Source organism: Hemicordylus capensis, chromosome 1, assembly GCF_027244095.1.
Source record: "Hemicordylus capensis ecotype Gifberg chromosome 1, rHemCap1.1.pri, whole genome shotgun sequence".
Classification (NCBI taxonomy): Eukaryota; Metazoa; Chordata; class Lepidosauria; order Squamata; family Cordylidae; genus Hemicordylus; species Hemicordylus capensis.
This window is the reverse complement of record NC_069657.1, coordinates 242,327,570-242,341,190: the sequence shown is the minus strand read 5'-3', so window position 1 is coordinate 242,341,190 and position 13,621 is coordinate 242,327,570. Positions and strand designations below refer to the sequence as shown.

Below are 13,621 nucleotides of genomic sequence, written 5' to 3'. Positions count from 1 at the left end.
CAGGAGTTAACTTTTTTTGCACCTATACAGCCCCATATTCTCATGTACTCATGTTTCATGGAAGCATGACTGGACCTACAGCCATGGGCCACCTGGACCTACCCCCCATGGCCCATCAGGGGGTCCATGGATCCCAGTTTTTGAACCTGGATTTAAAGTTGGCTTTATTATTATTTGATTATTCATTCAGAGACAATTTGCATAAAGAGTTGCTAAGTTTTCCTATTAGTAGCCACAAGACAAAGTCTTGGAAATCTACTTTGTTGAATTTATTAAATGAATTGCATTAAATGAACAGCTTGTCTATTTTGCTGAGTAAGCTTTTCATCTATTGCAGCTGACCAGATTCTGCTGTACCAGGAATTCAAATAATGGATCAAAGTAGAGAACACTATTTTTGTTTCCATTTATTTATTTATTTATTTATTTGTTCAATTTATAGACCGCCCTTACAAAATAGCTCAGGGCAGTTCGGAAACATCAAAGACTCTTTAAAACAATTTAAGAACACTGGAAGGCCAGGCCAAACAGGTAGGTGTTTAGGGCTCTCCTAAATTCCAATTGGTTTTGGAGTGCTATCTCTGGATGACCTGATCCTGTTTAACATATCTTTATATTGTCTCCTGTATTTTGTTCTCATTATTGTACTTTCTTCTCTCATGTTGTACAACACACTCTTTCCTTCTGACTTGACAGAAATAAAGTGTGATTTAGGTCCTTTTGCATTTTGCATTCTTTTTACTTTATTGTTATATTAAGAGATATATATGTATTAAACTTTTTTTTTTTAAAGAATAAACTGGGATTTGCTGGATTCAGATATCATAGAAAATCCTGGTTTGTTCAAAACCAGGACCAGAAGTGTATAACATCCTCTATTTGCCCATGAGGTGGGGGATGGACATGTGCATCTGAGGCTCATGAAGAGAACCAGGACTAAACTATTATTTTGTAAGATGCCTGAACTGTGCCAATGTGGGGTTGTTGGTTTTTTGTGGGGGGGGGTTTTAACATTAAAAACATATCAATAGAATGATATTGATATTAAAACACCTAACAAGCTTTGAATGTCATTCCATGAGACTGCACTGAGACCACAAAGAAAAACTAGGTTTCCAAATAAATTGAAGAAGAATACCACCTCGGGATGAGTTTTTTGTTAGTAGAGAAAGGAAAAGAGGACTGTTCTCTCTAGTATAGATCCTAATAATGAATTTAAATATAGAGAAAAGACCTGTTTGTATTCTTAGTGGGAAAGGATTTAGGAATCTAATTTGTCAATAAGAGATGGATGAAGATCAATAACTCAGTCAAAAGAGTCTCAGTTTGTTTGTCTTTAAATGAGGCCCCAAATAAATAATTTGCTGTGCCATTGTTATTTAACTGCAGAGTAGTTAAAAAATGCTAACTGATTTAAATGCTAGAAATGCTTTCCACACAGAGCAGACTTTTGCTCACTGGATAACTACATTTCATTCCAGCTCTAGCCCATACTTATCTGTTTGGAATTTGGCAATTTGTTTTGTTTTGTTCCAAGTAAACTTCTACTGTTTCATTCTACTTTTGACTCTATCTATTTTCCCCACCCCGTGCCTAGTTCCTTACCACATTACTTTTGTGTAGGTTTAGGGACAGAGAATGCATAGATTAATTGGCAAAGCCAATCAGAACTAGAAAGAATAATGAGGCTGGGCCTCCACAGCAATTTCAACAGAAAAAACAAACACCAAACATTCAGCATTTACTTACATTGATATCTGTATGATATATGAGCACACACAAGGCTGGCAAAATCTGGTGGGGAAAAGTTTGTTAGAGTGGTCCATTAATATTAAGGAAAGCAAAAATACACGGTGGAAAATGGAAAGATTGAAGAGAAAGACTCATTTACCTATTGCACTTAGACATTTCTTAACCAACCGACACCCACTCTGCACACAGTTTTACTATTTAGCTCCAATTACGTAGAGACAGAAAATAAACCCATAGCAATTTTATCTTACAAAACAGTAAAAAGAGGAAGGGCGCACACACTTACATCTAAAGAAATATGATGATAAATAAAATAAACAAACATAAAATTTTAAACTCTCTGATCCCAAATGTCCACATTTATCAACCAGCCAAACACGATGGTAACCCACAACTATTACTAACCAGCTATTTCCATTTACATCTGGTGCTGCCTGGCAGCATACCTCCTGAGGGAGGGCTTTTCTCTTTGAGTTTATAAGCCCTTAAGGCCAGCAAAAGGAACATCAGAGAGTTGCGTAGACTCAGAGGCTTCAACACCATGCCTCCCAATCTCAGCATCTTTCTCATTGCCCCAACATCTCTTTTAGTATCCGCCAACAATTTTGTACCAACTTGAATAATATTTGCATTAGCTGCTCTGAATATGTCTCATAGAAAAGGAGCATATCAACAGATCAGAACTGCAGCCCACCAGGAAAGGTTTAATCACGTGTGCACCTGTATTGCTGCTTTGCATAAATTCATAGTTTCCTGCTGTTTTATTTCAGGTTTCTTTTTTAATTTCTACATCACATCTAGTTAAGCCCTCAGTGAAAAGATTAATTACTTTAGCTTAATGGCTCAATGAACTCATATGCACAGGTTTGTTCAGGCTTTTAAACCTACGTTTGCAGTAAATTTTTGTTCAAATTAATTTGTGTTCATATTTTTATTCAAATTAAACCATCTACAAATTAATAGGTAGACAGTATCTCTACTACATGCATGTTAGACTATACTGTCTTAGCTGACAGAATTCAATTTTGATTTCACAGTCAGATAAGGTAGAGAGACCTCTCAGGTTCTGCAACAATTAATAACTAGTAACTAAAATCAGGCACAAATAAATATGCATTAAGAAAGCACACAATACATATGCTATTATGGGAAAACTGACTTGCAGTGAAGCTGAGGTATAACGGTACTTAATGCTTTATTTACCTCCTGAACTGTCTCCATAGGCGGTGGGGGATCTTTATTCCTGCAGAGATTTACAATGACCCATGTGACGTTCCGGAGGAAGGTGATGGGAATGGAGGGGTTGATGAAGGATAGAAGAGGTTTGACAACTCCCAGTGATATGACATAATCTCTACACTGAGGACCATCACCTACAGAAGCGAAAATTTAAAAAAAAAATTACATTCATGATGGAGAAACTTTGAAATGTATGCAATGGCTTAGGTTGGGACACTGATGTTCTATGTTTCCCCATTAGTAATCTATGATCATTACATAAAGTTACTGTTCAATAAAAGTTTGAGAAACGCAATTTGTCTTATTTTTATAATGTTAAACTAACTTCTCCAAAATAATTTTCTTATTTAAATTTATAAAGAGAAGAAATCTAAGAAGAGAGCTTAGAGGAAACATAGTCTCAGGGCTTATGCCAGTGTTTGAGATTAGACTGTCAACGTGCCTGTAAATTTTTATTTATTTAGAAATATTAGTTGACACTTACCAATAATATTCCCAAGAGCCCAAACAGCTTGTTCACAAACATTCTGATGCGGTGAATGGAGCAGCCTTAAGAAAAGAGGTACTGCATCTATAACAGGAGAATTCCAGACTCACTAAAGTGAATAGTGACATTCATAAATCTTGCATTTTATTCATTAAAAATGAGATAAATGTTAGCTGAGATTTCAGTCATTTCAAAATTATTAAATCAGAAATGTATCTTTGCAAAATTATGTGAATAGGTTCACCCTTCTAACCTTGTAAAGTTTTCCTTTTTCAAGAGGAAGCAAGAGGGGGAAACAGATTGCTTACCTGTAACTAATCATCTTTGAGTGGTCAATGTGCATTCACACTAATGGGTGCTGCGCCTGCTCAGCTGACACTTGGGGAAACTTCTCAAGCTCCTTGAGGTGCTCCGAATTCACCCTCACTTATCCATCTTGACTAAGGATCAAAAGGGCCATTGCAGTATCTCACTTCCTAGACAACCACTGTCCACATTCTGATAATCCAGGTTCCGAGGACCTGCAAAGGTGAGAACTAACCTGCAATGGGGTAGGTTGATGGGTCATATGACTGTACAAGAACCACTCAAAGATCATCAGTTACACATGAGCAATCTGTTCTCTTTTTTGTGGTCCTCTGTGCATTCACACTCCTGGGAGATCAGCAAGCTTACCCAATGGTGGAGGCCAGGGGCAAGTGATCACAGCAATACTTGCTTCAAAGCCCCTCTCCTGAAAGAAGCTACTGCTGCAGATCTAACAGCCAAAACATAATGCTTGATGAACTCTGATGACCAAGTTGCTGCATGGCAGATGTCTTGAATAGGAACTCCTGACATTTTAACAGCCAAAGATCCCACTGCTCTTGTGGAGTGAGCTTTAATATTCATTGGAAGTTGAAGAGTTTGATAGGTATGTTAATTGTACTGACAATCCAGTGTGAAAGCCTTTGACTAGAGATCATCTTTACAGAATATGAGACGGAAACTAGTTGTCAGTTCTAAGCTTCCCAGTCCTAACTAGATAAAAGGCTAAAGATCTTCGCGCATCCAACTGAATGGAGACATTCTTCCAGCCCAGACTCTGGATGTGGAAAAAAGATTGGTAAAATAATATCCTAAATTATGAAGAAAGAAGATTGTTTTTTGGCCTAAATGCAGTATCTGGCCTCAGTACAATCTTGTCCTTGTGTAACGTAGGAAGGGCAGCTTCACTCTAAGTACTACCAGTTCACAAATTCTCTCTGCTGTTGTTTTGGCTACTATAGAGATTTTAAACGATAAGTATTTAGGAGCCATTGAGCCATTGGTTCAAATGGGTTGGCAAGGAGGATAAACAGTACTAACTAGCTGACCCTGCAAAAAGCATCTGTGAGGCCGTGCTCTGAGCCTGTGGCATCCCCCCCACAACACTCTTGCCCCCCCCAACTCTCTCACCGCACCCCACAATTCTCACCACCCCCCACAATGCTCTGTCCCCACAACTCTCTCTCGCCACCCCCCAACGCTCTCGCACGCCCCCGCCACCCCCACAACGCTCTTGCCTGATCCCGCCGCTCTCGCCTGCCCCGCAACGCTCTTGCCCACTCCCGTTGCCCCCGCAACGCTCTTGCCCACCCCGCAACACTCTCGCCCGCCCCCACCACCCCCGCAATGCTCTTGCCCACCCCCGCTGCCCCGCAACGCTCTCACCCGCTCCCACAATGATCTCGCCTGCTGCCGCCGCCCCGCAATACTCTTGCCCGCCTCCGCCACCCCACAACGCTATCGCCCGCCCCCGCAATGCTCTCGCCCGCCCCCGCAATGCTCTCACCCGGTTCCGCCGCCCCCGCAATGCTCTTGCCCGCTCCCACCCCCGCAACGCTCTCGCCCGCTCCCGCCGCCCCGCAACGCTCCTGCCCGCTTCCGCCGCCCCGCAACGCTCTCACCCGCCCCCGCCACGCTCTCGCCACCCCCGCCATGCTCTCACCCGTTCCCACCACACTCTCATCCACTCCCGCCACGCTCTCGCCGCCCCCGCCATGCTCTTTCCCTCTCCCACCACCCCGGCAACACTCTTGCCCGCTCCCACCACTCTCGCAATGTTCTCGCTCGCTCCCGCCGCCCCTGCAATGCTCTCGCTCGCTCCCACTGTCCCCGCTTGCTCTCGCCACCCCCACAACGCTCTCACGCCCGCTCTCCCCCCACGCAACCCTCACGCCTGCTCTCTCCCCCACGCAACCCTCACGCCCGCTCTCTCCCCCACGCAACCCTCACGCCCGCTCTCTCCCCCACGCAACTCTTTCGCCCGCTCTCTTTCCCACGCAACTCTCGCCCGCTTTCTCCCCCCGCAACTCTCCCCCGCAACTCTCTTCCGCTCTCCCCCCTCACAACTCTCTTGCTCGCTCTCACCCCCTCGCAACTCTCACTCTCTCTCACCCCCACAACTCTCTCTCGCTCGCTCTCCCCCCACAACTTTATCGCTCACTCTCCCCACAGCCCCCTCTCTCTATCCTCCATCTTTCTATCTCTGTCTTGCAGTCCTTTCTTCCCCCTGACACTGCCAGGGACTGTCACCCACTCGCCTGACAGCCTCCGAGCTCCCTGCTGCTTCACAGCGCAGCTCAGCCAACCGTCTGCTGCCCACAGCCAACTGTCCAGCTCCCAAAGCCGCCCTTGGCCTCTGAGCTCCCTGCCGCTTCACAGCACCCCCGAGCCAACTGTCAAACTGCTTTCCAGCCGCCCTGCAAAACTCCCTGCTGCTCCGGAACTCTCTCCCCCTCTGTCAGCCAATCACCTCCTTTCTGCCACATCCCCACACATGGCCAGTCTTGGAGAATTAATAATATAGATGACAAACTGCATGCTGGCACTGGATTTTGTACCAGTGGAAAAACATTACTCAAAAACATCCTTTTAGAAACATTTTAGTTAACAGATATAAAAACACTGAGTGAGAGTCAACAGTTCAGTGAGGTGTGGAGATGGCTTTGAGGTGTACTTTAACTGACATGTTAAATCTGATGCTTTCAAGATTTACGTGCAGAAGCCATGATAGGGATGCCGGGGATGCATCCCATCGCCATGACATCGCATGGCATTTTAGAGGAGCAAGTCGAACAAGTCTTTCCCTAACAACAATAGTGTTGCGGTGGGCCAGCAGGGGCTTGGAGGACGGGCAGTTAGGACCTGCCCACCTCCTCTTAAGGGAACCCCACCATCGCCCTTGGATGTGCACCGAAGCAATTCAGTGCACACCGCTACTTACAATAGTAAGAACCCAATTATCTGAAGTGATGTCTTGCCAAGCTTTGGGGGGGCGAATCAACATTAGTGAATGGGTTGGAAGAGTGGATGTAGTCATAAAATCTGAATGATTTGCACAGATTGAACAGTCAAAGAGTAATTTGCTATCTGGCAAATGTAGGATGGCTAGAACCCTGAGACAGTTTTTGCATGTAGGGCTGTTTATCTTCTTTCGGACCCATGTTTGAATCCTTGCCTAGAACGAAAAGGATATACAGAACAATATTAATCAGGATTATACGACTGCTGTTATTGAGCTGAATGTTTTTGCTGTAAACAGGTTTTTCTAAAGATTCATCAGTCTGTGAATCTACGAAAGATTCATCAGTCAGGGTCTTACCCTCAAAGAGCAAATTCTCAGTTCTCTGTCTTGCATCTTGACCATAGTTAGGCATGATGTCTTTAAAGCCATAGCTGCAGCTAAATTCTTAGATTCAAAGTCTGCTATGTGCTTTGCTGTACCAATTTGCAGACTTGTCTGTAGACATTGTAACTAGAGAATTTTCTTTTAAAAACTTCAGCAAAGTGTGGAATATTTTGCTGTAATTGTTCCCACAGGTGGTGATTATACCTGTGGGCCATATAACTGGCCATGCAAACTGTTAATGATGCTGCTGGATTTTTTTAAAAAAGCAATCTGTTGTTCTTTTTATGCCCTTCCTTGTTGACTGATGCATTATGTCAACAATGGGATTTTTTTAGATGATACATCTAAATTAGCCAGTGCTGCTTTTGCAGCACGGCCAGAGTGACTCTCCCTGCCTTTTAAATGTGGCCCTGTTTCAGAGTTAGTTTTATATGTTAAAATAAAATGTATGTTCCACAATTATGGAGTTGGGAAACAGATGTTTAAACAAACTGACAACCATCATCTCGCACTCATGCTTTCTAGCTTCCTGGATGTTGATGGAACTAAATCAGTACAGGGAGCATGAGCCATGCAGCCGATCACAAAGATGATGATGATGCATGTCCTCCACTGGGGGAGAAGGTCCCTTGACTGGCAAACCCAATATTTTTGCCATCTCCAATGTGAGTAAATTGTAATTATTTGTCTCTTTTGCAGGAGATGTTGATATTTTGAGACAATACTACTTCATCTCTGCAGAAGGTTCTGATGGGTTATCTGTGACAGTAGAATCACGTGGAGAGGAGAGCTGGTCCGTGGAGAGGAGAGCTGGTCTTGTGGTAGCAAGCATGACTTGTCCCCTTAGCTAAGCAGGGTCCGCCCTGGTTGCATATGAATGGGAGACTTGATGTGTGAGCACTGTAAGATATTCCCCTCAGGGGATGGAGCCGCTCTGGGAAGAGCATCTAGGGTCCAAGTTCCCTCCCCAGCATCTCCAAGATAGGGCTGAGAGATTCCTGCCTGCAAGCCTGCCAGTCTGTGTAGACAATACTGAGCGAGATGGACCTATGGTCTGACTCAGTATATGGCAGCTTCCTATGTTCCTAATCTTCTTCAGATACGTAAGAACCATGCGACTGGTTGACAATTGTGGAGCTGGACTTTCATCTACAGGGTTGGATGCCTGAGAAACGACTGTTGATGTCAATATCAAAATAGACACCAATCAAGTAGACTCCGAGATTGCCATAATGGGAATTGATATAACTGTTGTTGATGATACTGCATTCTATGCAGATAGACCTTGGAAGTTAATAGATACAGTACAGGTGAACCTTGTTACACGCAGTCCTGACACTCAAAGTTTCGCATATCCGCGATCAGGCAACGGAGACCTAACCTCAGTATATGTGGTAAAACAAAGGGTTAAGTTCCGTATATCCATGGTTCCATATTTTTTTAATCCCATGATTTTTCATGAAAAATTAGTCAAATTGGGTTTTGGGGAAGCATTTGTGGACAGCTGGAGACCTGGAAGGTATAGTACACTGCCTTTTTGCTCCTATTTCTGCCTTTTTATTGGCCTCCAGAAACCCAATCCCCTAATTCCCATTCACTCAATGATTCGTTATCTGCAGTTGTAGGGCAGAATGGAACCCCCACGGTTAACAAGATCTACCTGTATTCTCCCTATTTTCTGGTGATGAATCTTTGATATCGTCATCTCAATATGGAGGCTTCAAGATGGCTGTAGGTTAACTTTTAGTCCCCTATTTTCTTATGTGCATTGATCTAAGAGGCAATCTCTCTCCATATCAACAGCCTATACTGAAGCCGATATAGTAAGTAAGGAAAATGACGAGCATAATCGATACTCCCTGGTAGACACAAAGGTGAGCAAAGATCTGGGTAACTAGTCTCACAGACATGCTGCTGAAACCTGCAATCAGAAGCACTGGACACAGTCTCCTACTGTGTGAGGGAACAAAGCTTCCCCTACAATATCAGTATCTATCACAATAAGGCATGACTGGGGAATGATAAAGATGGAAAGAGTGTCTCAAACTCTGAAAACAAGGCAGAAACGTATCTTTCCCATGAAAAGGGGGTTCAAGAGATAATCTATCCATCAATGATGGTCTTGTTATGGTGGGATAAATCGGGGACATCAAGGAAGTTCTTGTTATTGTACACTCCACATCTAGTTGTATGACCAGAAGTGATTGTCAATACTCTAGATGAGATCAACGTTGGTATCAATGTTGAAGAAGTAGTTGATTTGGAATTCTAACTATAACTGAAGATGTCTGTGCTGAGACTGAAGTCCATGTCCATATGCCTCTCCGACTCTGCTCCGTGATGAACACAGACTCCAAAAGACAAACAAAATAGGAAAAGAATAAAATGTTCTCACTTTGCAATCCAACATTAAACTTCAAAGGAGCAAAGATCCCCCTTGCTGCTTGCACAGAGGTGGGACAGGAACTGAGGATCAAACACTCCAACGGCCCTTCCCTAACAGACACAATGGACAACACAAGGGCAATCAGAGCATATAAAAAAAACTTGATAAATTTCCTTAAGCACCAGCTGCACAGGCACAGCTCCCATTAGTGTGAATGCATAGAGGACCACGAAAAGATGAGATGTTGAGCTCTGAAATGAAAATGTAAAGTAAGATGTTAGCTTAATGCATTCTCTAGGACAGAGGTCAGCAAGCTGTGGCACATGAAATGATTCTGAATGGCATTCACACTGCTAGGAAGACCAGTCCCTATGATGCGCCTGCCTGCCTCCAGCTGGCATGTCACTGCTTGCTGTAGGAGGCAGAGTTATCCTGGCTTGGCCGCTGAAGTCTCTCTGGCTGGCTGGCTGGCTGGGCGGGCTCTCTCAAACATGCACACTCTGAAGAAATCAATGAGCACATGTGAGAGACTGCCACCGCCAATCCTAGATGTCTGCTGCCTGCTACAGCAAGCACTGACATGTCAGCCAAAGGCGGGCAGTGGACACTGTAACAGCCGATCTTACTCACGTGCACTCCCTCCCCACTACAACTACTAAGGATGTGCACAGATCGATTTTTTCAATTTGATTTGTGCCCAAATAGAATCACCCCTGATTTGTTTTGTGTCATAATCTGTCCCCCCTGAATCATCCCAGATTTGATTTGGATTTGATTCAATTTGGACTGATTTGGACTACTTATAAAGGTCCTAGGGGCACCTAATTTGGGTGGTGGGTAGGTCCCCATGGGTACCACCTACTACCACCTATATTTCAAGGCAGTGGGACACTTGGTTGACTTTTAATGATTTTATTTAGTTTTTACTGATTTTGTATATTTCCACCACAGGAAATAATGGGGATTCGAAGTCGCCCTATCCTAACCCTAATATGGATCCCCAGCTTTCATTTTTTAAAAAAAATGCTTAGCCCTCGTAGAAGTGGCGCTTTGGAGCAAAATGTGCAGTCACTATTTTTCAAGTGTTTGGATTCTTTGCTGTATAATAACTTCTCATAATGAATCGCTGTGAGGATTCATTGCACACCTTTATTTCTTCTGTTCATTTTGACTGTTATTGGACAGTGCCAGCTGTCAACTGCCATGTGCCAACTACACCCCCCCCCACCTGCAAGGCCGTGGGGTACTCAGTTTATTTTTTAGGAATTTTTGAAGGGTTTAGATTCTTTGGTGTCTTCATTACCCACCTTCATTTCTTTTTCTTTTCTTTTCTTTAACCTTTTATATCCCGCTCTTTCTCCAAGGAGCCCAGAGCGGTGTACTACATACTTAGGTTTCTCCTCACAACAACCTTGTGAAGTAGGTTAAGCTGAGAGAAGTGACTAGCCCAGAGTCACCCAGTTAGTATCATGGCTGAATGGGGATTTGAACTCGGGTCTCCCCAGTCCTAGTCCAGCACTTTAACCACTACACCATGCTGGCTCATTTCTTCTGTTCATTTTGACCCCACTGCTTTGCACGTGGAGATGGGGAATTAGTGGCATTGGGTACTCAGTTTATATTTTAGGACTTTTTGAGGTGTTTGGACTCTTTGGTATGTAATGAATCCTCATAGGATTCATTAGGAGGAAAGGCTATTAGACACCAAAGAGTCTAAACATCTGAAAAAAATCCTAGAACATAAACTGAGTAGTACCCCACTGTCTTGCCGGTGGGAGGGAGGTGTAGTAGGCACATGGCAGTTGGCACTGTCCAAAGACCGTCAAAATGAATACAAGAAATGAAGGTGTGTGATGAATCCTCATAGGGATTCATTTAGGGAAAGTTATTATACACCAAAGAATCCAAACACTTGAAAAATAATGACCACACATTTTGCTCCATAACTTCACTTCTACAAGGGCTAGAGCTTAGCTTTTTTAAGAAATGGAAGCTGGGAATCTTGGAAAATTAATAGGAGGAATCTGAATCTCGATTTGCTTTGGATTTAAATCTAGCCAATGGACCACAGAGGTGATTTGTTCTATCTTCCAAATCACCCGAATCAGCTAGATTCAGCAACAAATCCATTTGTACCCGAATCGATTCGCACATCCCTACCAACAAGTAACTTTTGTGCTTTGTCTACTCCCATAATGGAGACGACAAAGCACAAACGTTTGCTGAATGATAGAGAAGCAGACCAGCTGGAAATGTTTAATACCAACTGGAAAACAGTGCTGAACACCACAAGGAAGACGAGAGGTGGCAATCAGCACAGGGCTTCCAGACTGGTGGAGAGGCTAGCAGCTGGAGATGTGGCCAGTGACGTGGAGGGTGCGGGAGCATTATAGCCCAGCTGATGCAGAGTTTGGGGCCAGGTTAGTGAGGCGGGGAAGCCAGCTTTGCTTTGAGCAGAACCCCGCCTTGAGCCGCCCCCAAAGAACTGGCGCACCACTTCTGAAATGTTCTAGGAAGTTAAGTGTCCTCATGCAGTTCTAAGACCTTGACAAACTAAAAGAGCATACTTTCCCCAAACCTATAATAATCAGTTCTCAAAATGCTGTGCTTCAGATGTTCTGACCATGACACAAAATGCAGGTAACTGGATTGGGGAGGGGAGGGGAGAGGAGGGAAAAGCAATGCCTTGCAATGCAAATGTCTGCTATCTCTCCTACAACAAAGAACCTGACATTGAGAGTGGGAGTGAAAGGAATGCACTCAGCTTCAGATGCTTGATATCAGTTTCCCTAAGCCAGCCAGTTGGGGAGGACAATATAAAGTGTTGAAAACATATATATCCCCCAACTAGCAGGAACTTGCTTCAGGTGCATTGCTTCCCTCCTCCAGCTGTCAGCTCCAGGTTGCGTGAGCAATGCATTTTCTGTGCTTATCCTCATCCTGTCAACCAAGAAGCTGAATTTAATAGAATAGGGGACAGTAAATTCCTCTCTCTCTCTTATGTCCCAAGTCCAGCTACTTATTATTCCTTTTTTTAAAAAAAAACATTTTATATCCCGCTCTTCCTCCAAGGAGCCCAGAGCAGTATACTACATACTTAGGTTTCTCCTCACAACAACCCTGTGAAGTAGGTTAGGCTGAGAGAGAAGTGACTGGCCCAGAGTCACCCAGCAAGTACCATGGCTGGATGGGGATTTGAACTCAGGTCTCCCCTGTCCTAGTCCAGCACTTTAACCACTACACCACAGGGGGTCTTCAGAGAAGGAACAGGACTTTGCTTACTTACTAGGGCAACAGCTACTATGAAGGATCTCCAGCGTGAGCTGCCTTTTCTAGGGACCAAACTATGTTACATTAGGCATGGTACTGCCCCCTATATTTCCACCCCTAAAACAGTACCTGTGTGGCAGGGGGGCGGGGGGGGGGAGATTCGAGTCAGGACCGCAGCATGGGCAAAGGGAAATCTGGTTATTTGCCCCTGGCACTGTCCCAATCCACACCCCTTCTCGCCACAGCCATTGTTGGAGGGGAACAAACATTTGAGGGCCAATTATATAATTAATGTGTTTTCTAGTCCCCATTTTTAGTAGACTGGCAACAACTCACTTCTTCCAGTTGCCAAAACAGGCAGAGAGCTCATCCTCCCAATGTGGGAATATGTGGAATTGAGCTCTCTGCCTGTTTTGTGAAAAAAGCTCTCAACATTGCTTATCTTGAATAAATAGCATGCTTACAGAATAGACATCCTATACATGGCTAAAGAATCTTCTCTTTTGAAAAATAACATCACTTGAAGAAGAAGCTGTGTGAAGCTTCAACAGCAAATATATACCCATCCCCAAAGTTCAACACTTAGAACACTTACTAGACTGTACAACAGCTTGAGTCTGTGCAGAAGTGCCTGATGCTATGTTAGTCAGGGCCCATGCAGCTTCAAACTGTAAGGAAGGACTGTTAAAAAAACAAACATACAATTACAGTATTTGCACCTTGCAGCAAATGCCAGCAGGGAGGACATATGCTCTGAAAAACCACTGGAACATTTATTTTATCTTTACAGTCAAATCTCACCATGTTTTTCTACCCCTTAGGCCTGTAACTAAGA

At 43.8% G+C, this 13,621-nt stretch overlaps 1 protein-coding gene across 4 annotated transcripts in view; it reads right to left on the bottom strand.

Moving 5' to 3' along the window:
* Positions 1-13,621, bottom strand: part of KPNA3 (karyopherin subunit alpha 3) — a 70,619-nt gene that overhangs the window by 22,162 nt on the left and 34,836 nt on the right. For all 4 annotated transcript variants that reach the window (XM_053283804.1, XM_053283802.1, XM_053283803.1 and 1 more), the window contains exons 7-10: positions 13,382-13,467; positions 3,476-3,562; positions 2,956-3,125; positions 1,750-1,794 (exon numbers count right to left, since the gene is read on the bottom strand). In XM_053283804.1, the coding sequence (XP_053139779.1) occupies positions 1,750-1,794; positions 2,956-3,125; positions 3,476-3,562; positions 13,382-13,467 (388 nt within the window). The remainder of the gene's footprint in view (positions 1-1,749; positions 1,795-2,955; positions 3,126-3,475; positions 3,563-13,381; positions 13,468-13,621) is intronic.